Source organism: Amblyomma americanum, chromosome 2 (genome assembly GCF_052857255.1).
Source record: "Amblyomma americanum isolate KBUSLIRL-KWMA chromosome 2, ASM5285725v1, whole genome shotgun sequence".
Classification (NCBI taxonomy): Eukaryota; Metazoa; Arthropoda; class Arachnida; order Ixodida; family Ixodidae; genus Amblyomma; species Amblyomma americanum.
Window position 1 is genome coordinate 28,379,162 of NC_135498.1, and position 21,372 is coordinate 28,400,533.

A 21,372-nucleotide genomic window follows, 5' to 3' on the forward strand; every position below is an offset into this window, starting at 1 on the left:
TTGAATCGAGTACGAAGAGACGCTTTGATTGTAAAGCAGTTTCGTATACGGCATAATGAGAAAACGCTTCTGAGTGCACCACCTGCGGAAGACGTGCGCAACATGCCGACGTCCTCAGTTGCAAAGCAAGCCCCCAATCTTCGTCACGAGACCCACACTCTACCCCTTCGCTAGGATATCGAACGAAATCGTTGAGGAAGAGAAAATAATGTCATTCTGATCGAATAAATATCGTGACTGGCGCAGTCGACAGGATCGATACGTGGAGAAACTGCTTTGCGATGAGTTTGAGGACGAGGCGACAGCGGGCTAGAAGACTTCGAGCGAATGAACTGCCAAGGAACAATTGCGCTGGTGGCAAAAACAAGAGCAACGAACGCCGGAAAGAAGATAATGCGGTCGGAAGAAACGGATGAAAACTAAAGGACATAAGGTCCTCCTGACAAGTACCAAAATTTGAAGACGGAGAAGCAAGGAGTGATGGAATTAGTGGAAGAAGACGACAATGATCGCCTACAATCATGGCAGCTTCGCGCGCCTCGATAAAAGGAAGCTGCATCGAGATACCTTAGACGCAGTGAGGAAAGGCTGCTGTCTGCGGGACTTGAGGAAAGTGTACCACGGAGTATACTTACCGCACCGGACTTGAGGCCCCAACAGACTTGTGTTGGGGATCCAGTGCGATATTGAAATGGGCTTCAAATCGTCCTGAGAGAATTTGGAAGCACAAGACTGCCTAACCTTGTGGACGGATCGAACTCAGCTTTGACGCAAGCAGCGAAAACGTGATGAGCCAATAAGGCTGCTCTCCGATTTTATTGTTTTAAGCTACCGAGGGCCACGAGATGGCTACTGAGTGAAAAATGGGACAAATCCTTACTGGAGAAACGATTGCGACTACGGATCACTCTGAGGCTATGGAGAAACGATTGAGGAAGGCGGATCACTCTGAAAGCGCGATATTACGGGGAATTGAAAAGGTGAGGGTGGAGAGGGTAAAATTTAACCGGAGACACAAAAGTTACGTGCACAAGGCACAGCTAAGTTTTCAGAAAGCGAAACCGCCCCACCTCCCAGATACAAGAAATAGTTTGCCTTCTCCCCCTCCCCCAGGAAAAAGATCCGGGCTGCGTGCCTCGGTCAGAAGTTTCAGAGTTGTGAGCTTTAGCGACGAATCGTGGTCTGGATGGGGGAGTCAGCAGTGCCTGATATTTTTCCGACAGGGAAGGCACTTGCGGTCCTAGGCTGTGTAACATGTGGCCTCATCCGAGCAAGAAGCACGTGTGCAAGGCATCGTACGATGACTTGCTGCGAACCTCTGTATATTGAATTAAGAAACGAAAATATGTTAACAAGAGCGGGAGGGGAGACAGCTGGACAAACAATTTCGCAGAAACACAACAAGGCAACATATCTTTTAAAGAAAGGTGGCTCTTTCTCTGTCCGCCAGCTCGTTTTCGTAGCGTTGCAGATTCGCTGCACTATAGTGCCATTAAGAAAATATATATTACGCTCGTTGCAACAGCGTCCCCTTGTCTCTCAAAGGGAACGTGATTGACGTTAGGCCTGAGTGAGACGAATGACACCGGGACGATTCCCAAAAAAATATTGAAAAGAGAAAGTAGAGCCAAAAGTAAGAAAATGTACTCTTTTCCACACACACAACCCCGCCGCGGTGGCTCAGTGGTTAGGGCGCTCGGCTACTGATCCGGAGTTCCCGGGTTCGAACCCGACCGCGGCGGCTACGTTTTTATGGAGGAAAAACGCTAAGGCGCCCGTGTGCTGTGCGATGTCAGTGCACGTTAAAGATCCCCAGGTGGTCGAAATTATTCCGGAGCCCTCCACTACGGCACCTCTTTCTCTCTTTCTTCTTTCACTCCCTCCTTAATCCCTTCCCTTACGAAGCGGTTCAGGTGTCCAACGATATATGAGACAGAAACTGCGCCATTTCCTTTCCCCCAAAACCAATTACTATTATTTTCCACACACACACACGCGCGCACGCATGCACTGCAAGAGGAGGCGTATACATATGGAACGAACCCGCCGACATCGACCGTAAAAAATATCCCCCCCCCCCCTCCCCACGTCCCAGTGTGCCTCATCCTAAACCTAACATTTCGCAATGACGCCGACTTTGGCGGCACGTGTAGGCAATTGCGCGGCGTTCGGTCCGCGCATTTTTCAAGGTCCCTGCCATCCTTCACCTCCCCTTTTGCGTCCGATGCTGCCGAAGAGTAGTGGTACGTGTATGTGATTGAGCGAGCGTGTCATGAATATATGCACTGCCACGCCACCCGGAAACGCGTCCTAGCTGTTCCTGCTGGTTCCGCGGGCGGAAAAGACAAAGAAAAAAAACAACTCGCCGAAGGAAACTATTGAACTTAATGAAGCGAACATCGCAGGAAACCATGAAACATTCGCCGAAGGCGAGGCACATGTGTGGCACGGTTGAGTTCACACGTGTTGCACAGCGGTTGATTGGTCTGAGGAAGCCCGCTGGCCAAATCCATTCCCTTGGCAGTCACAAGGAAGTCAGACTACCTGCGTCACTATAGACGCTTCATCTGGACGGATGAGTTAGCCTGCCCAAAGAAGAAATAGAACTCTTAGGAAATGGCGGCGCCTATTAGGAGACGAAATGAATGAGTCACGTCAGTAGAAACCGGAACACGCGTGAATCCGATCACCGAATTATCCTGACCTCCAGGGCATTGGAAAACCAGGGCCGTCGTATAATGCTCCTTTACATACAGTTCAGTGAAATCATCCCTAATAGACCTTTATAATAACGGCTCCATGAGCGTCGCCATATCGCTGCGTGAGCTCTATAGACCGGCTTACACCAATCAAGAGGGGGGTGCTCCGATTCGATATCCACATGCACACTATGGAAAGATCTATACGTCCAGTGTTCAATTTTGTTTTTAAACAGCACGCACGACGACATACAAACACGACACTCAAACACTCATTGAGAGCCATAGCCGTCACCATCATCAGCCTGACTAGGGCCACAACAGGACAAAGGCCTCTCCCATACTTCTTAGATTAACCCTTTCTTCCGCCAGTTGCGGCCTCCTTACACCCGCAAACTTCTTCATCTCATCCGCCAACCTAACTTTCTGTCGCCCCTGCTAAGCTTGTCTTCTCTTGGAACCCAGTTCGTTACCCTCAGCGGCGGTCGGTTATCTTGCCTTTGCATTACGCGCCCTGCCCAAGCCCACATCTTCTTGATATCGACTAAAATGTCATTAACCCGCGTTTGTTCCCCCACCCACTCTACCCTACTCCCGTCTCTTAAAGTTGCATCTATCATTTTCGTTTCTATAGCTCGCTGCATTGCCCTCAATTTAATTTGAACTCTTTTCGTTAGCCTCCACGCTTCTGCCCCAACAGGTGAGTACCGGTAAAATGCAGCTGTCATATGCTTCTCTCCTGAGGGACGTCGGTAAACTGCCATTCACGACCCCAGAGTACCTGCCAAATGCGGTCCACCTCATTCTTGTTCTATTTATTTCAATCTCGTGATCCTGATCAGCGGTCACTACACTTGCTCTAAGTAGACGTGTTCCCTTACCACTTCCCGCGCCTTGCTATCAATTTTGACTTACTGTTCCCTTCAGAGACTGTCGACGTTACTTAAGTTTTCAGCATGTTAATTTTGATGACAGTGAATTTTTATGGTGCAAGGGCATCTGCGGCCAATGAGCGTCATGACACAAGGTATTTTCGTTTGCTCAATGCGGGGTCAAAGACCCATTTTCCGAGCATTTCCCCTTGTTTAAGCCGAGCACCAGAACAGGGGAAGCTTGTGCCCATTTTATCAACGGTGGGCCCCCGGCGACACTGGGGATCGAACCCCGCACCTCCCGCTCCGGCCACCGCTCCGGTGCACGTTAATTTTTAGGCCTGCCGTTCTGCTTTGCCTGCCTAAAACATTGATAATGCTTTGCAGTTCATCTCGTGAGTGACTCAGCAAGGCAATGTCATCAGCGAATCGCTTATTACTAAGGTATCCTCCATTAACTCTTTTCGCCAAATGTTTTCAATCCAGGACTCTGAATACGTCCTGTAAACAGGCGGTGAATAACGCTGGAGAGATCGTGTCTCCGTGCCTGACAACATTTCTCATCGGAAATTTATTGCCGACTGCATGGAGGACTACGGTTGCCGTGCAGCTGTTATAGACACATTCAGCACTTTTGCATAAGGCTTATCTACACCATGATTCCGTAATGCCTGCATGATTGCTGAAGTTTCGACCGAGTCAAATGCTTTCTCATGAACAATGAAGGCTATATATATAGAGATTCGTTATACTCTGCGCATTTCTCTTTCATCTGATTGACAGTGTGAATATAGTCTATATGGTCTGCCCTTTACGAAAGCCTGTATGGTCATGTGGTTGATTGAACTCTAAGGTTGTCCTGATTTTGAGGCACAGTATGCCTACTCAATTCGACAAGGCCATGATTCGGCACAATCTGATCTCCTAATCGCGATTAGTTTGCTTCAGATTAAACTTGTACGAATACAAGCCGGTCTTTACGAACTTGAAGCAATTCTGCTTAAGCGTTGAAAAACAAACATTTTGTACAAACGACAGCTACATCCTCTCATGTATCAGAGACGCAATTATTGCGCTCCTGCGATCGTGTTGTCAATGCTGGGTGCTTGAACCCGAAAAAAGACTAAATATATCTAGTTATTGGACCATTTCTAGTGAAAAATACATGGACTTGGTCAAAAGTCTTTAGGCCGCACGTTAATCTTAAATCCGCACAGTGGAGCAGGGACCCGCTTATGGCAGCCCTAAAGAACAAAAGGAGGGAGAGAGTTCTCGCTTCCACATAGCTGAAGGGTCTGCTACTGCGGACTTGTATAGGAAGAGACAGGCGAACGACACAGAAAAGGTGGAGCACGAAGATCGGAGGGGATAAAGTCAAAATACAATGAGTGCGCAGCATCTAAGATACACTGCATACGTCCAAGAAACACGCGATACGCATACGCGCCTACTGTGTAATTCGCGACAAAAGCTGAGACTCGAGGCTTTCAGAAAAGACAAAAAAAAAGCAAAGCAGTGATTATAGTGAGAAATTTGTTCGAGATCTCTCGTGTGAAGCTCTGCATCAAGCTAGCTGGACATAAAAGAAAAGTACAGAAATCATTAATAAAATACCAAAACGCGGGCATGAGCCGAACCATAGCTGCAATTGTGCTCTCGAAAGCAGACTACGAAAAGCTACTGATTAGGAACTGGCACTAAGATCAGCGCAAACAAGACTGAAAAAAAAAATGTGTGGAAAGAAAGAAAACAGGATTCTGTCTTCTTTCTTTCTATAGACAGTCATAGACTTCTCATAGACTCTATTGCGTTCCTATAAATATTTCTTTTTGTTTATTCATAGTCTATAGACAACAGTTTACTAAAAGTGTATAGCCCTAAATCTATAGATTGCCTATAGGCTGTCTATAGTATTTGTATTGCCTATAGACTGTTCTCTAGGGTTTGTATATAGAGAGTCTATAGACTTTATAGACAGAAGCCTATGAACAGTCTGTGGACTGTCTAAATAATTTTTTGTAAGGGGACGCATCGTTCCGTCCTTAACGTTACACGCGTCCAATCAGTGTCACAATGACCGCTGCTCGCCGCACACAGGCGTCACTGTCAAAAGCAATTGTGGCCTTGCCACAAAAAGCAATATAGCTTCCCGCCAGATCGGCCGCGTAGCCTTTTTGCCTTTCGCGTCTCGCTCATTCGCTGAACCTTGCCCGCTCCATCGCCGGGCACATATAAGCAAAGGTTGCGCGGCTGCATGACACACCACCGGGGGGACTCCAACGTTTCCGGTATCTCGCATGGCGAGACGGCGGCTGCGCCGGCGTGGGTTTATATTTGGTCTGTCACTGAAGGATGTACATTCAGGTACACGGCCGGTGCCGCGTGTGTGATGAATCTGTGACGTAAACTCGAGGCCGCTGGCGCCACCACTCGACTGTCGGAGGCCAAGCGAGTCAAGGGAGTGCCAGGTTGGCAAGGTCTGTACATACACTTCCCACGTGAACTGCCCTTCATGCCACGCCTGGATTCAGCGTACAGAGAGTCCTATAGTCTGTGTACAGCTGTGCAGCGCTGCATTGTTCATGTGCAATGCTCGTGGATTTGGACACGACTCTTTTCTTACGGGCTCGCTCGGAAATATATGCTTCGTGGCTGTTTTTGCGTTCAACAATACGTAACGTTAAACTCTAACGTCGTGCACGTGCAGCAGGTTACAAAAAAGAACCTTGTGAACTTAATTAGTTGTTTATTGGAGTTTAACGTCTCAAAGCGACTCTGGCTACGAGGGACGCCGTAGTGGAGGGCTCCGGAAATTTCGACCACCTGGGGTTCTTTAACGTGCGTTGACATTACACAGTACACGGGCCTCTAGAATTTCGCCTCCATCGAAATTCGACCGCCGCGGCCGGGATCGAGCCCGCGTCTTTCGGGTCAGCAGCCGAGCGCCATAACCACTGAGCCACCGCGGCGGCTCTGAACTTAATTTAGTGTTTCGATATATAAGAAAAGTAGCAGACAAAAGACGAGGGTGAAGGTGATGACGGATTTTTTATGGCGCAAGGGTATCTGTGGCCAAATACCGCCATGGCAGAGGGTTGCACAAGGGGGGTGAAGGATTGAGCTACAGTGGAGAAAGACGTAGTGCGGTGAGAGTTGTTGCTCTAAGTAAGTTAAAGTATCACACGTGTCCGCTACCAGTGCTACCAGGCGTCGCTCCAGTTATTTCAGTTTGCCTAAAGGAGCCCTGCTGATTTACATTGCTTATCGTACTACAGCAAGCGTAGCCAGGGAAGCACAAAGTATATGAGTCACAAGAAAGAGGAATATTCATTTCTTATTATTGTCGCCTGTATCGTCAGGGGCCGTCCCGAAGCTGCGCGAGTGCCGCCAGGAATTGTCCCGCGCGTGACGTTGCGCGTGAGTTAAATCGGGCACTTCTTCGACGCAAACAGCGACGGCTAACAACCTTGAGCAGTTCTTGCAAGCGGGCCAACCAGACTATTAGTAGCTGTCCGCATCATTGTACGTTGCGGCGCTAAGTTCCAACGCGGAAATTTCTATGTGTTATTGTGGAGTGTAGCGCGGCACCGCTGGCTAGAACTATCGAAGACTCTGTACATCGCAGGCTTCTTTATGCTGAAACGTTAATCAAGATATCTCTTCGACCCGCCGCGGTTGCTCAGTGGTTAGGGCGCTCGGCTACTGATCCGGAGTACAGGGTTCGAACGCGACCGTAGCGGCTGCGTTTTTATGGAGGAAAAACGCTAAGGCGCCCGTGTGCTGTGCGATGGCAGTGCACGTTAAAGATCCCCAGGTGGTCGAAATTATTGCGGAGCCCTCCACTACGGCACCTCTCTCTTCCTTTCTTCTTTCACTCCCTCCTTTATCCCTTCCCTTACGGCGCGGTTCAGGTGTCCAACGATATATGAGACAGATACCGCGCCATTTCCTTTCCCCAAAAACCAATTATTATTATTATTATTATTATTATTATTATTATTATTATTATTATTATTATTATTATTATTATTATTATTATTATTATTACATCTCTTCGCTAAACGCACATTAAAAAGCGCTTGATCAAAGAGCGCTGTTGGGTTAGCCGCTTTTGCGAAATGGGAGCCCTCCACTACGGCATCTGTCTTTCTCCTTTCACTCCCTCCTTTATCCCTTCCCTTACGGCGTGGTTCAGGTGTCCAACGCTATATGAGACAGATACTGCGCCATTTCATTTCCCCAAAACCAATTATTAGTATTATTATTAGTTTGCTAAGGCGCCATCTGTTGCACTAACGCGGGAGCAAGTTTTGGTTCTTGATGTGGCGATAGGGAGAAAATGCAATGACGAGCCGTGTGTGGTTGCTTTGTGGTGTCAGTGCGTGGTTTTCACGTGTTTCCGCTCTCGGAGGGGTGTCTAGCGAGGTCTGTTCGGCAGTAAACTTGGTGTGTAGTCAGTTATTTCTTTTTTTTGTCAGGCCTCGTTCGTATCTACGCACACGCGCTGTTCTTGGCAAAATAAAAAAGGCAAATTATTATGTTTTGTTCATATATGCGGATGTTAGCGTTTGATTACATGTGGCTTGAAGGCGATGTCACGAAGTGACGAAGGCACGTGCGTTTGCGGCTTCTCTCGCGTTAAACATGGTTATCGTCATCATTGCATCATGGTCGTACATCGTTTCGCTCTGCGGATCCGATCACTTATGCGCTAATACTCAATGGCAGTTGATTGATATCTGCTTCCTTAGTAACAACGTTTGCATGCGTGCTTTACGTATACACTACCCTTTCTTCAATCCCTCAACTTCGTCTTTACTGCACCTTATCATGCTTGCCTGTGCGGGCACTGTTGACGCATGGATGCCGCATGCGCAAACTGCGGACGTGTGCCAGCTGGTTTACCTCTCAGTTAGCAGAGATATTCGAATAGCTCGGTCTGTATCAGCCTAATCGTTTGCAACGCACATTATGAGTTGAAAAATCAGAAGGCGGTTCCAACCCCTTTCCCAGATAGGTGCATTGCCCTGGATGAAGCATGCGTGTGTAGTTCTCGCAAAAAGTTTCGAGGCCACGACCGTGTGATGCAGGAACGGGCAGATATAACATTACGCTCGGTCTGCTGCTGTGGCCATGGATCTCAAGACGCTTTTGAAGAAACGGAAGCTATTCTCAGTGCCTAGTGCCTAGTCCGTAAGACACTGCGCGGACCTCAAATCGCAAGTCGCCCGTCGTGCTAGGTTCGAGGAATCATTCATAGTTACATGGGAAAAGCCTCTAACGAGAGGATAATTGTAAGCACCTACACCATCCACCTCAGCAAAGGCCGCACATCTAGAAAGAAGAACTCTCCAACTTTCTCACACATCTCCCGGTTAGTTGGTTCGTTTTCAGCCCACTCCGCCTGAAAAGGTTCCCTGGGCACATCAACTTCCTGTGTTCTAAGCTCCGAAGTGATAAGGACGACCTCCGTGCAACCACTTTATCCGGTAGTATACTACGCACGCCTCTAATGCACTTGTCCCATGAAGTCAATGAAAGCTAAGCCTTGTTATCGTTATCTGGGATGTAACTATATCGTTTCCGCCTCCCTCCTACTGTTCGCGACCGTGGCGCCGTGACCGTCACGGGCTGGAACTCTGTGGTGCTCCGGAGCCACAGTTTTCGTACAGAAGTTATCTCATAGTCTTACAAGAACCGCACCGCGCGGCTGGCGTCTGCTTTGCGCAAGCCGTTCGAGGAAAAGCCGAAGCGAAGGTCACGGCGCCCATGCGACGACCGAACACACGCCGCCGGAGTTTCTTCGTCACCGCGAGGGGAGGAAAAAAACAGAATCGCTTCGGCCAGAAGAAAAATAAACGCCTCCACAGCGCCGTATGTCACGCCGTCGAGTACCGCGTTTGCTCGCGTAAAGGACGCGCTTTCTTGTTTTGTTTATTTTTTTTTCTAAAAATATCTCTGAAAATTTTTGGGTGGTGCGTCCATTATACGCGGTGTGACATATTCAGAAAAAAAAATGAAGTCACGAAAACGGGACAAAAATTTGGCTTGAGGAATAAATACTAAATCCGGTAAAGCCCACTTTCTAAAACGTACTGTCCGATGTCAGTGCACGTAAAAGAACCCCAGGTGGTCGAAATTTCCGGAGCCCTTCACTACTGCCTCACTCATAGCCTAAGTCGCTTTGGGACGTTAAACCCCCATAAACCATAAACCAAACCACTCTCTAAAACAAAACACACTCTTCAGCGCGGTTTCCAGGCGCGAGAGCGTAGTTAACTTCTATCGTAGACCCGCACGCACACTCGCAAGCGGCCTATAATGTTCAAAGAAACCACTAGAGTTCACTATAGAAAAACTCAACAGCATTACGCGCGAAGCCCAACCTCAACAAGTTTCCACAATCTCTAATATGGAAGATCGAGCAGAGGAACTCTTTGAGACCAGGCGTAGTTTCTATTGGCCCTCGGAATCTACTGGAATATTCGTATAGGCTTTTCGTCCCGTAGAATGGAGTATATTGGCCTGGACATTCGGCAGATAGAGCTTTATATTATTGTTTAGTTGCTTCGCCGTTCAAAAAAGGGCACCTGCTAACTAACATTCACTATCCCTTACCAGCGGACTTCCCGCTGAAAGGAGTGTGTCCGTTACGTGAGGGAAAAAAAAATCATCATACCAGTAAATACAGTAGTATTTGCTTATGTGCTAATATTTCTCAGCGTGTCTGTGTGGGTGTGTGCGGGGAGGGAGGGGGAAGTGCGTGGAAGGCTCCCACACTGATGCGGTATCTCAAGTAAAGTTAATGACAGACCGTCTGACGAGGAGTCACTTTCACTGAGCTAACGTCCTTCAACCATGACGTCACCCTGAGAGCAAACCACGCACGGTTAACAGAATTCGCACTTGGGTCTTTACGGCGGGAGATAATCGGGAAAATATTATATCAGACTCGGGGCTGACCGACATGCTGACTGTGACAACACTGCGCGGTGATAAGGATCGGTCTTATCGTTCTCGAAATGCAGGACTTGTTCTATTATCTGATCGGGTGCGACACGAGTGGTGCAGTAAGTGGCTTGTCACCGTTCTAAACACGGCCGTTTCATATGCACGTGCTGCTCGTACAGCGCCTACAAGTAGACTGAGAAAGGTTAACCCGAGGAAGTTCCTGTCGCGAAAGTTTCTATTCGACGGTATCGCATGTGTAACGCTCGAGCAGACCCGGCATCTCAGTTTCGAAATGCAGCTAGAGTACGCTTGGAAGTACTGTACGGATTAAAATAAGAGAACACACAAGCCAGGCAGCGTAATGCTTGAAAGTCGACTTCGCTAACGAGCATAGCTTCGGGCCAAACAAAGTTCTGCGATTCCTGCGTCTACTTTTTTTCTTTAAACGGCATAAACAATTTGGTTCACTCCCCGATAATGCCGAAGGTCTATCGTCTGTGACGGAATTCATCTGGCATGCATCTGTCCAGTATGTGTAATACGACAGTTTTCAGCACTTGATTGGCGATTCATTGTAACGGTACAGTCGACACTATGTCCAGCGTCAACTGACTCGCACGTAAAGACCCCCGACATTGTCGCTGCAGCCTGCCCCTACCTGAATACGGCGATCCTGGACTTCAGCTGGGCCACACGGCACTTCTTGTCGCGCGGATCTTCACCTGGCGGCAGGTCAGCGAACGTCAGCGTGGACGGCTTGCCGACCGGCGTCGAGAATTTGTCCCCTCGGACGCCTCCACCAACACCGCACTGTGGCGACAGTCCAACGCTGTCTTCCTCTGGTACTGTAGGTGGCAATTCGCCCTCGGGCGATTCGGCCACCTCGGGAACGACCATCTCCTGCAGGGTAGTCATATTGTTCTTTTCTTTTTTTTTTTGCTCCCAAATGTTCTATCAGTTCCTTCCGTCAGCGCCTTGCGACTATGCGTTCGACTACCGTGCCTGGTCTGGAGAGGGAACTCAGTACAGGAGGCTTGCTTCTGGCTCCTTGCGACGCCTCTTTGCAACTTAGGAGATGCGGCGCCGTACCTGAGTTCTGCAGAGCTGCCACTACAGGCGTACGCCGAGTATTCAATCGCTGCTCCAACAGTGACAGCGCCGAAGCTGTGACGGAGGGGAGCTCAGCAGCACGCGAGCGACAAAATCGTGGAAAACACGTGGCGCGACGCGCTCATGCCGCCGCTGGAGCGTCTGGTAAGACAACAGGGCAACGCGCACCAGTGACGACCGCGAACCATCCACATTTCACGCTGAGTCGCTCGACTCGATAAACACGTTCTCAGCCGCCGCAACCACAGGCAGCAGCAGTAGTCAATGCGGCGTTGAGCGGCGGAGCAGGCAGGTCTCACACGCACAGTGCTCTCTCGACGTCGACGCACGCTCTCCGGACCTCACCCGACGCAGCCGGCTGCCCTCCTCTGGTGAAACTTTGTCTCGCGGCGACAGCGGCAGAGAGGAGTGGGAGAGGGAGGGTTCGTCGCAGATCCGGAGAGAGGGGTGGGGAGACCCGTTTGTTTTCTGCCCCTATTATGATTTCCCTCGTCGAAACGGCTGCCGCGCCGAAGGCTGTGTCAGAGGGCATGCGCGCGCGTGCGGCCGCGCGGCGCCGAGTAATCACGCCGTTGCCTCCGCCGCTGTGGTGGCGCGTGTGCGGCAGCGCGCGCGCTCCGGCCGGCCTCAATAATTATCAGAGGCTGCCGGGGCTCGCGAATTCGATCGCTCTCGCCTCAGGAACATCTATCAGCGTCGGACGTGCGTCGTCGAAATAGCCGCAAGACTCTCTCTCTCTCTTCGTGCTTCTTCGCGATGCGCTCCTGCTTGGTTGGTGGTTGCGCTGGAGGCGAAGGCAGTAGTTGTAGTGGTGGCAAGATGACGACACACACACCATGGCTCACTGCGTTGAAGGAAGAACCCGTGCGAGGTCGCGAGAGCGTTTCCCGGATCTACCGCCGTCGGTTTCGGTCGCCGCTCTGTGTGATGGACGCGCTTGCCGACTTCCGTCCTCTCGTCGCCCCTGTCGCGTTCGTCGCTCGCGCCTCGAATATACAAGTGCCAACGCTATCATGCGGCGTTACCCTCTCTGGCGACTTGCGCAAAGCGACAAAGTCTTCGGTGCCAAGAGAAATTCAAAGAACGAGAATAACAGCTGTGAAGTGCGTAGGAATAACAATAACGCGCAGAATAACAATGAACAAGGAAGACCGACGACCTTGCAGCACCGCATTGCATGCCTCTCCCTGACGGTACTCGGGTGCATCCCCCCCCCCCCCCCCCCTTATTATCTTGCCGCTTGCGGGCGCATAGTCTCCCTGAGGTACGTGGTCTACGGCGGCTGGAACAATTGAAACTGTGACTTCTTTTTTTTTCGACTGACGTGCGCACTCGCGAGCTAAATGTGATCGTGTTTGCGCTCTAGTACAAGGGGGCTTGAGGTATGGGAACAAGCGCGGAAAGAAGGAACAGAACACAGATTCACTTTTAACTGGAGCCTAGTTCGTGACCAACACACTTTTGAAGCACAAAGCTGGCCCTTCCATCTATTTTTTTTTTCTTCCCTTTGTTCTTCACATCAGCGGCGCATCTTCTCGCCGCGGTGGCTCAGTGGTTAGGGCGCTCGACTACTGATCCGGAGTTCCCGGGTTCGAACCCGACCGCGGCGGCTGCGTCTTTATGGGGGAAAAACGCTAAGGCGCCCGTGTGCTGTGCGTTGTCAGTGCACATTAAAGATCCCCAGGTGGTCGAAATTATTCCGGAGCCCTCCACTACGGCACCTTCTTCCTTTACTCTTTCACTCCCTCCCTTATCCCTTCACTTACGGCGCGGTTCAGGTGTCCAACGATATATGAGACAGATACTGCGCCATTTCCTTTCCCTCAAAAAACAATTATTATTATTATCTCGGCGTGCAGCATGGTCTGACACGTGCCTCTAAAAAAGAATATGAAAGCAATGCCCGCGCACAGGGCTAGGTCACAAAAGCATGGTCCGCGAACTTGGTAATTATCAGGATAATGGTAATTCGGCGTCCCTCATTGACTGAGTCCCCTTTTTAAACCGTTAAACCCGATAGACCTCACAAAACCAAACCAAACCATTTTTCGAGCATTACTGATCACTTGCAATTTGCAATCTTGTGAAAATGCGCCGGGTATCCGCCGTCAACTCCTTTTCTTGTGGTTCAACTTGGGGCTAATTTCAAAAACGAAAATTTCCTGATGCAATTACTGTCTCGGCATTGGCCCGGTCATAGCCTTCGTTTCTAGCACCATATCAGTGCATGCCATGTGTTCAAAGAACTGTTATCTTTCTGCACGAATTCTCGTCTTCATTGTACCAGCTTATGAAATAGTTATGAAAGAAGGTAAGATTTGTGGATGCTATTCTAACAACTTGCGAAATTCCATTCCAGGAATTTCTGGGACTTTTGTACCGCAATCTTCCCTCTTGCAGTGGATGGGGCACGTGCAGTGCTTCCCGTATAATAAGTACACGTTGGACGCTTTGAAAAAATAAAAATAAAATACGGGTCTGTTTCGAGAGCGTTGCGTAATCATAAAAACGAGCGTTTTAAACTGCTGCAAAATCGGTTCTCCGCGAATCGTCGGCTAGCGCTCTCTGCGACTTCCTGATTTAATCGGCACCACTCCAGGCTCGATTGCAGCCATGTTTATTGAATTTGCTATGATCCGGTTTGGTTCATGAGGTTTAACGCCCCAAAGCGACTCAGGCTATGAGGGACGCCGTAGTGAAGGGCTCCGCAAATCTCGACCACTTGGGGTTCTTTAACGTGCACTGACATCACACAGTACACGGGCCTCTGGAATTCCGCCTCCACAGAAATTCGACCGCCGCGGCCGGGATCGGACCCGCGTCCTTCGGGTCAGCGGCCGAGCGCCATAACCACTGAGCCACCGCGGCTGTGCATTTGCTACAATGTGTCCGCCTTGAATGTTTAATGGAAAAAGCACCGGTTCCCTTTTAGTCAGCCGCGATGCAGTCCCCGAATGTTCAGCCACTCGGTGGATTAACTAGTGAGAAAAAAAAATCTTCTTTTCCTGCACCTTAAGTTTGAGCCAATGAAAAGAAATAAATGTAAAAAAAATATCAAGCAGCGAAAGATACAGGTGCCGAGTTGATAAGCTCAAATCTGTGTAAGTGATCGCCTGCACACAACGCAAGCAGCATCAAAAATGAAATAAGAAGCGAGGAATTGTTGTTGATCCATTTCCTGCAAGCATCACACGGCCAGAGCAAGCCGCAATAAAAATTCATGTTTCGTGTAAGCAAAGAAACTGCGTGTCCTTAACGTGTCTTTATCATCACTCATAATCATTATAACCATCGTTCCTCATTCAATATAGTGAAACACACCACAATAAATGTGACGTGCGCATTCTGAAATTTCTCCCCCTATTCTCTCTTCCTGTCCCCTCACCTCTTTCATTTCATTTCTCCATTCTGCCTGCTATCCTTTATTTCCGCTGCCCCAGCTCAGGCAGATGGCAGATGCCGGGGCTAGCAAAAGTCTTTTCCTTCCTTTTTATTACTATTTTAACAAAACCACTTACTACTACTACATTCTGAAATAAGGGATCTTGTCCTTTCAGTAATGCACATTGTTTAAAGTGAAAAAAATGCCGCAAAATTTATGTTGTATCGTCTTCTCTCTCTTAATCGAGCAGTACTAGTCACAGACAATGATGGAGCAGCTACTGGCAGCACATCACCCAAGACCTGTCCCGCTAGTATACCCATTAACACGCCCAACCTGGTCGCTGACATCAAAGTCTTCGTTATACACAGCAGAATAAATCTCTTCGCCTTGAGAGAACGTCTTGTCAGGCTGGTTAGTAATTGATCATTCTAACTTAATCATTCTAATGCGCAATCAAAAATGTGCGAAGAATGCGCTAAATTGCGTCAGCGATACGTCTCCCGCCTTACACAGAAGCAAGTCAGCCTTGTTAAAATCTGTCCTGTAAGGTATTTATTTTTTGAAATACTGCCAGTCTCTAGTTGAGACCTTAGCAGGTGGGCATAACACGTATCTCAACAGAGGATAACATTTCTAAAAGCTGCTGTGCGAAAGACAGCTATAAATTAGACAGTTCATATCACAGAAAAAAAGCTCAAAAGAAGTTGACATATTTGCTCAAGTAAGTGAAGAAAAAACATGCTCGTTCGAAAACATGAACATTAACATGGGCACAACAGACATGAACATTAACATGGGCACAACACGTCGTGTACTCCTTAAAATAGACAAAAATGCAAAAAAAATCTAGTTTTAAAACACGGCTTCTAGTTCGGTACAAAAATTATGATGGTGTTATCACGTTTACCAGGCATGCTGTGGGTGCATCCGTAGCGCATGCGTCTACGTGTCTTATATTCAGAGGTGTCATCTTCTGAATAAACTAGTTGGTAACTGGCGCTCGTCCTGTCGTGTCTTCTCTCTTCGTGTCGTCTTTTATGCGCATAACCATCCATGGCACTTCAAGTATTGAATGCATCCGCACTGACTGACGGCTATTTCAGACTCGTATGGAATACTAACGTCCGCGAAACGGATGTTTTCTGCGTAAGAAACGTCTCCGTGACAAATTGAAAATACGTGCCCCTTAGTAGCTCCTTTTGAGGGAGGGTAGCTCTAGGGCAGGAATTATGTAGAAACTCTGAAGCGCAATCGGGCGCAAGGTATGTCTAGCCCCAACGGCTTCTGCGTAACTGAAAAACGAGTTAATTCAGAGAAATGTTTCGAGTCCTCGCTACGTCTATCGGTGTTGCGTAACATTCCGTTGAAGTATACATCAAAGAATGCATGCTCTGATGTATTCGTTGCCATCGTCAGCAAACCTGCTCACGTGCTTCCATTCTGGTTGCTCGCAACGTGTATTATATGAACGCTGAGGGCGCACTTAAGGTGACGCATGTCCACTGATAACCTCCGCCTAACGGCAAAAAGGGTACTTTAGCAAGAAACGCAGCTTTGATAAACTAGAAAATGCAAAAAAAAGAAAACAAAAACAGTTCGCAAGCAAACTGCAATGACATCGATCGTTTCTGTGGTCGCAAATCACTGAGGCTGGACAACACCACCATCCATTTTCCATCGGTGATCAAAATGTTCATAATTCTTTCGACGTCACCATAAATGTCACGAGTTTAAATCGATAGGCGGGAAAACCACTCTGTGTGGCGAAATAGGGGCTTACGTCCACATATTGTGGAATTGCAAAGATAAGCCACCACCGGAATCTCTAATACCAGTTCCTACCCTCGAGCAATGGGAGGCCGGCTTGGTCAGCTCAGACCTGGGCGTTTAAACCCGGGCCATTGAATGGGCTACACAGGTCGCTGTGAGTCGTGGGCTGATAGCCATCTAGCAGGGATCATCTGCATTTTGCCGTCTTTGACGACATAAATGTTTTGCAATCCAATAAATCAATTTTCAATTGGAAATTTCACAGCATTTCATTTCCTATAATAATAATAATAATAATAATAATAATAATAATAATAATAATAATAATAATAATAATAATAATAATAATAATAATAATAATAATAATAATAATAATTGGTTTTTGTGGAAAGGAAATGGCGCAGTATATGTCTCATATATCGTTGGACACCTGAACCGCGCCGTAAGGGAAGGGACAAAGGAGGGAGTGAAAGAAGAAAGGAAGAATAGGTGCCGTAGTGGAGGTCTCCGGAATAATTTCGACCACCCGGGGATCTTTAACGTGCACTGACATCGCACAGCACACGGGCGCCTTAGCGTTTTTCCTCCATAAAAACGCAGCCGCCGCGGTCGGGTTCGAGCCCGGGAACTCCGGATCAGTAGCCGAGCGCTCCAACCAAAACCATTTTTCAGGTATTGGGACAAGCGGCCGATTTAGCGATTTGAAATCAATCCGTCGGCTAAAACATCGCGGATACTCGAGGCTACGCTACACCGCCAATCACTTAGACACGGTGACAACCGGTCCTTTTTGGTAAGGACGTCACGAAACGAATCGACTGCCCGGAAGGCTTTTAAATCGAGCTTCTCGACGGTAAAGGGGTCTTTTGGTGCCTGGGAAAATTTTGACATATAACCAGAAACAGCCAGAGTGTCGCTTTAAACACGTTTTTCACTGCCAAACCAGCGCGAACAGAGCCACAAGAGGCGAAACAATCGCATCTTACCGAGAACAAAAAGCGGCTACAGACTCCTCGGTGTCCCATTTAGAATTCAGCTATCTGTAAATGCACGAACAAGTATAGATTACGGCCCATCACGTAAGAGCAGCGGCGCAGAAAGCCCGAGAGGCATTCTCCAGCCAGCCAATTTTTTTATTACTATTTATCTCCGCCGACAGCTTTAAGCTCCTCACTGGCCTGCGCGTCGCGAACCTCTCGTTCGCGCGTTACGTCAAACTCGTGAGCATTTGCTGCCTGCACTTCATAGCGGCAGTGTCCCGTTCACGACGCCGATTAGCACACTTTACAGCCTGCGTGAAACAGCGCAACGGTTGGTGACACGAACTCCAACTGGCGAGCATTTCTAACGTAAACGGCGTTTTTCCGCGCTATCCTCCTAATGCATTCTTCAAGTTCAACGAGGCGTAAATATCTCGGTCCCTATACTAGCGTCTAGCACACATCAATGACAGGGTATTCAAGCATCGTACTGTGCAAGTGGCGTTGTTTCGACGGCCGAATGAAGATGAAAGCCTGGACGCGATGGAGCGAAAGAAGGACATAGCGTACAGAGCGCCTCTTTCAAGACGAGTTTCGAAGCGCCTACGCTTTCCTGTTCGGGCTCAACGAGAGGCGTATGTCGATACGTCGCTGCCGCTTCCCTACTACTGCCATAGAGCGCGAACTTTCAGTGTCGACGCCCTCAAAGAATGAAAGCGGCTAATACGAATACGCCTTTGCGAGAAGGCGAACCAGTTGAGTATCGTGTTCGGGCGCGGAGACGCGTGAACTGTGGCGGAACGGTTCATTTCGTGTTTTTCTTCTCCAAGCCGGTTTGAGGGGAACCCAGTTACTGACAACAGCTAAAGTAGGCCAGCTGGGAACCAACATACCAGTGCAGCGAGACGCTGTCATGGTCCTCATAGCACAAACACTTGTGAAGATTTTGCTTTTCCATACAATGACTCAGGCCTTAGCGTAATAATAATAATAATAATTGGTTTTTGGGGAAAGGAAATGGCGCAGTATCTGTCTCATATATCGTTGGGCACCTGAACCGCACCGTCAAGGAAGGGATAAAGGGAGGAGTGAAAGAAGAAAGGAAGAGAGAGGTGCCGTAGTGGAGGGCTCCGGAATAATTTCGACCACCTGGGGATCTTTAATGTGCACTGACGTCGCACAGCGCACGGGCGCCTTAGCATTTTTCCTCCATAAAAACGCAGCCGCCGCGGTCGGGTTCGAACCCGGGAACTCCGGATCAGTAGTCGAGCGCCCTAACCATTGAGCCACCGCGGCGGGTAAATAGAGATTGCAGATGCACAATACGACTTAAAGCCTGCAAAGAGTATTTCATGAGGGATCCTAGAAGGTTGCTCAAGGCCCACGAAGAAGATTATCCAGGCGCAAGCGCGTAAATCGCATCTGCCTGAGTGATCGTTTGATTGCCTGGTTACAAAACAGTGCGTCTGTATCAGATACAGAGAACTGCATGCTACTAAATTGTCATGTCTTACAGCGGGAAAGCGAGTCGGTGCTTCGCTTGTTACCCTGTCTCAACGCCACGTTGCTCTCCCGCGTGAGTGGCGCCGAGGAGGGCAGTGGCAGAAGCAGCGGTCAACAAAAAACAACAACATTCGAGGTGCTTCTGGGCCCACCAACGCGAAATGCGGAAGAAGAATGGCCTCCTCCAGCCATGCGTGACAACTGTGCGTGGACGAGTTGAATTCGGTTTCGCAAAAGTGATGCCTCGAAAACAAAAAGATGGCCGGGGTGTAGACTGCTGGAACAAGGCAGTGACTTCTTAAGCCTGTTTCACATGGCGCGACGGGAACGAAAAATTACGGCCCGGTCGCACTGTCGTTGCGACGGTAATCGCAGCCGCCGTTTCACATGCGAACGATTTCTGTCGGTGCCATAGGCACCCTAGCGTCGGTGCGGCCTTTCAGTGGACGAAAATTCTTCGGCTGCAGTAAATGTCAAACATCGTGGCAGGCGTTGATTTCGTAATAATGGGCAATAATATTGAGCTGTGATGTATTATTAAGTTCAATAAGACGTTTTCGAGAGTTTCCTGTCATGTCGCTGAACTCCTATTGGCTGACTACTGTGGCCATCGCTGCGACCGCACCGACGCTGCGGCAATGCGACCAACTTGTTGAAAGTCTGTCGCGGTGGCCCTGCGACGAGAACGACGCGCATTTCTGTCGCACAGCGGCAGAAATCGCACTGCGCTGCGGCAACAATCGCATCATGTGAAACGCCTTTAGGCGTTGAACGAGGGCACTATGCGCTGATGTATGCTGCCTGTTTAAAAATTAGTCTTTAGTACCCGTCTCTTTTAAGTACCTCTTTAGCACCCATAGTACCAGTCCGAAAGTACGGCGTTTCTTCTTGTCCTAGGAGTGATAATGAATCTATCTCATTAAATTGGGGGTATTTTTTACAGGTACAGTTCTCTTTGTAACTGCGTGGCGTCGACCCGCGGCCCTAACTTTTCGTGAAGGCAAAGGCAGTGAGCAGACCTCGCAACGTTGCACAGTCTGCAATACCTTTGTCGGTAACTTCACTATCAGCCCAGAGCCTCACCTGTACAGCTGACATTGTAAGAAACATAGTTTACCGTGACATGGAGACTGTAATTTTACGGATAAAAATGTGAAACATCTGTAAGTTGGCAGCTTTCGAGCAAAATTGAATTACTGCGAATAGTGGAAAATACGGTTTTTAATTTAATTAATAATTTAACAAACATTAATTTTGGCTCTTACATGGAATATAATACTTCCCGCCCAACACGCGGCAAACACAGCTCGACAATAGTAGTTCCACGATGCCGAACTAAAGCTTGCCAGTTTTCTTTCTTTCCAAAACCATATCAGAATGGAACGGGCTTCCGCGTGACGTGGTCAGCTTGACAAAACAAGATTCCTTCTTATCTGCTGTCGTGTCGCTGTTATAGACGCAGTGTGTTTGTCCATGCTCTTACTTTTGCATTTTTGTATTCTTAAGAAGCGCAGAGTGTTTGTTATTGCTTCTGTGCTCGCTTTTCATTTTGTGTGTGCTTGCTTTGTTGCATCGCATTATATCAACGATGTATGTTTGTTCCACTCCTGCCTTGCCTACCAAATGGCGGCTGGCAGTATTGAATAAAATAAAATAAGAAGTAAAATAAATAAGGGCTCTTCTAGTGGACTCTTTAACTATTTAACCAGCTTTAAAAAGCGGTTCATTACAGCGCTTGACGACACGGCAAGGTGATGAGCAATCAGGAGCCTCTTAAAGGCTCGCGGAATTCCTGGCAGAGCATCCGTATACTATAGCGATCGCCACTGTTGCATCAGCGTCCGCTCTCGCCAAGCGCCCATGAGCCGTGCACAAAGCCTCGAAGGCTCATCTGCGTTGTTGCACGGCTGCCCTTGCTTCTAACTATGGACCAATCGAGCCGGCATCAGTCTGCGCGTAGACAACTGAGATATAGTCACCGCCCCTTCATTATTATGAGAGAAAAAAATTACAGAAAGAAAAGAATGAGTGCGGTATCAATGCCCACGGGCGGAGGAGCACCGCCCCTCGGCGTCCAGGAGCACGGGGAGGTGATCTCTGAC

At 48.5% G+C, this 21,372-nt stretch overlaps 1 protein-coding gene across 4 annotated transcripts in view; it reads right to left on the reverse strand.

The window, feature by feature from the left end:
- Positions 1 to 21,372, reverse strand: part of LOC144120857 (NAD kinase-like) — a 97,455-nt gene that overhangs the window by 31,875 nt on the left and 44,208 nt on the right. Inside the window, exon 1 of one of the 4 annotated variants that reach the window (XM_077653621.1) lies at positions 11,181 to 12,227. The exons of the other annotated variants lie outside the window; for them this stretch is intronic. Within the exon in view, the coding sequence (XP_077509747.1) occupies positions 11,181 to 11,437 (257 nt within the window). The 5' untranslated portion in view covers positions 11,438 to 12,227. Of the gene's footprint in view, positions 1 to 11,180; positions 12,228 to 21,372 lie in introns of those variants that run through there. 4 annotated transcript variants of the gene reach the window in all.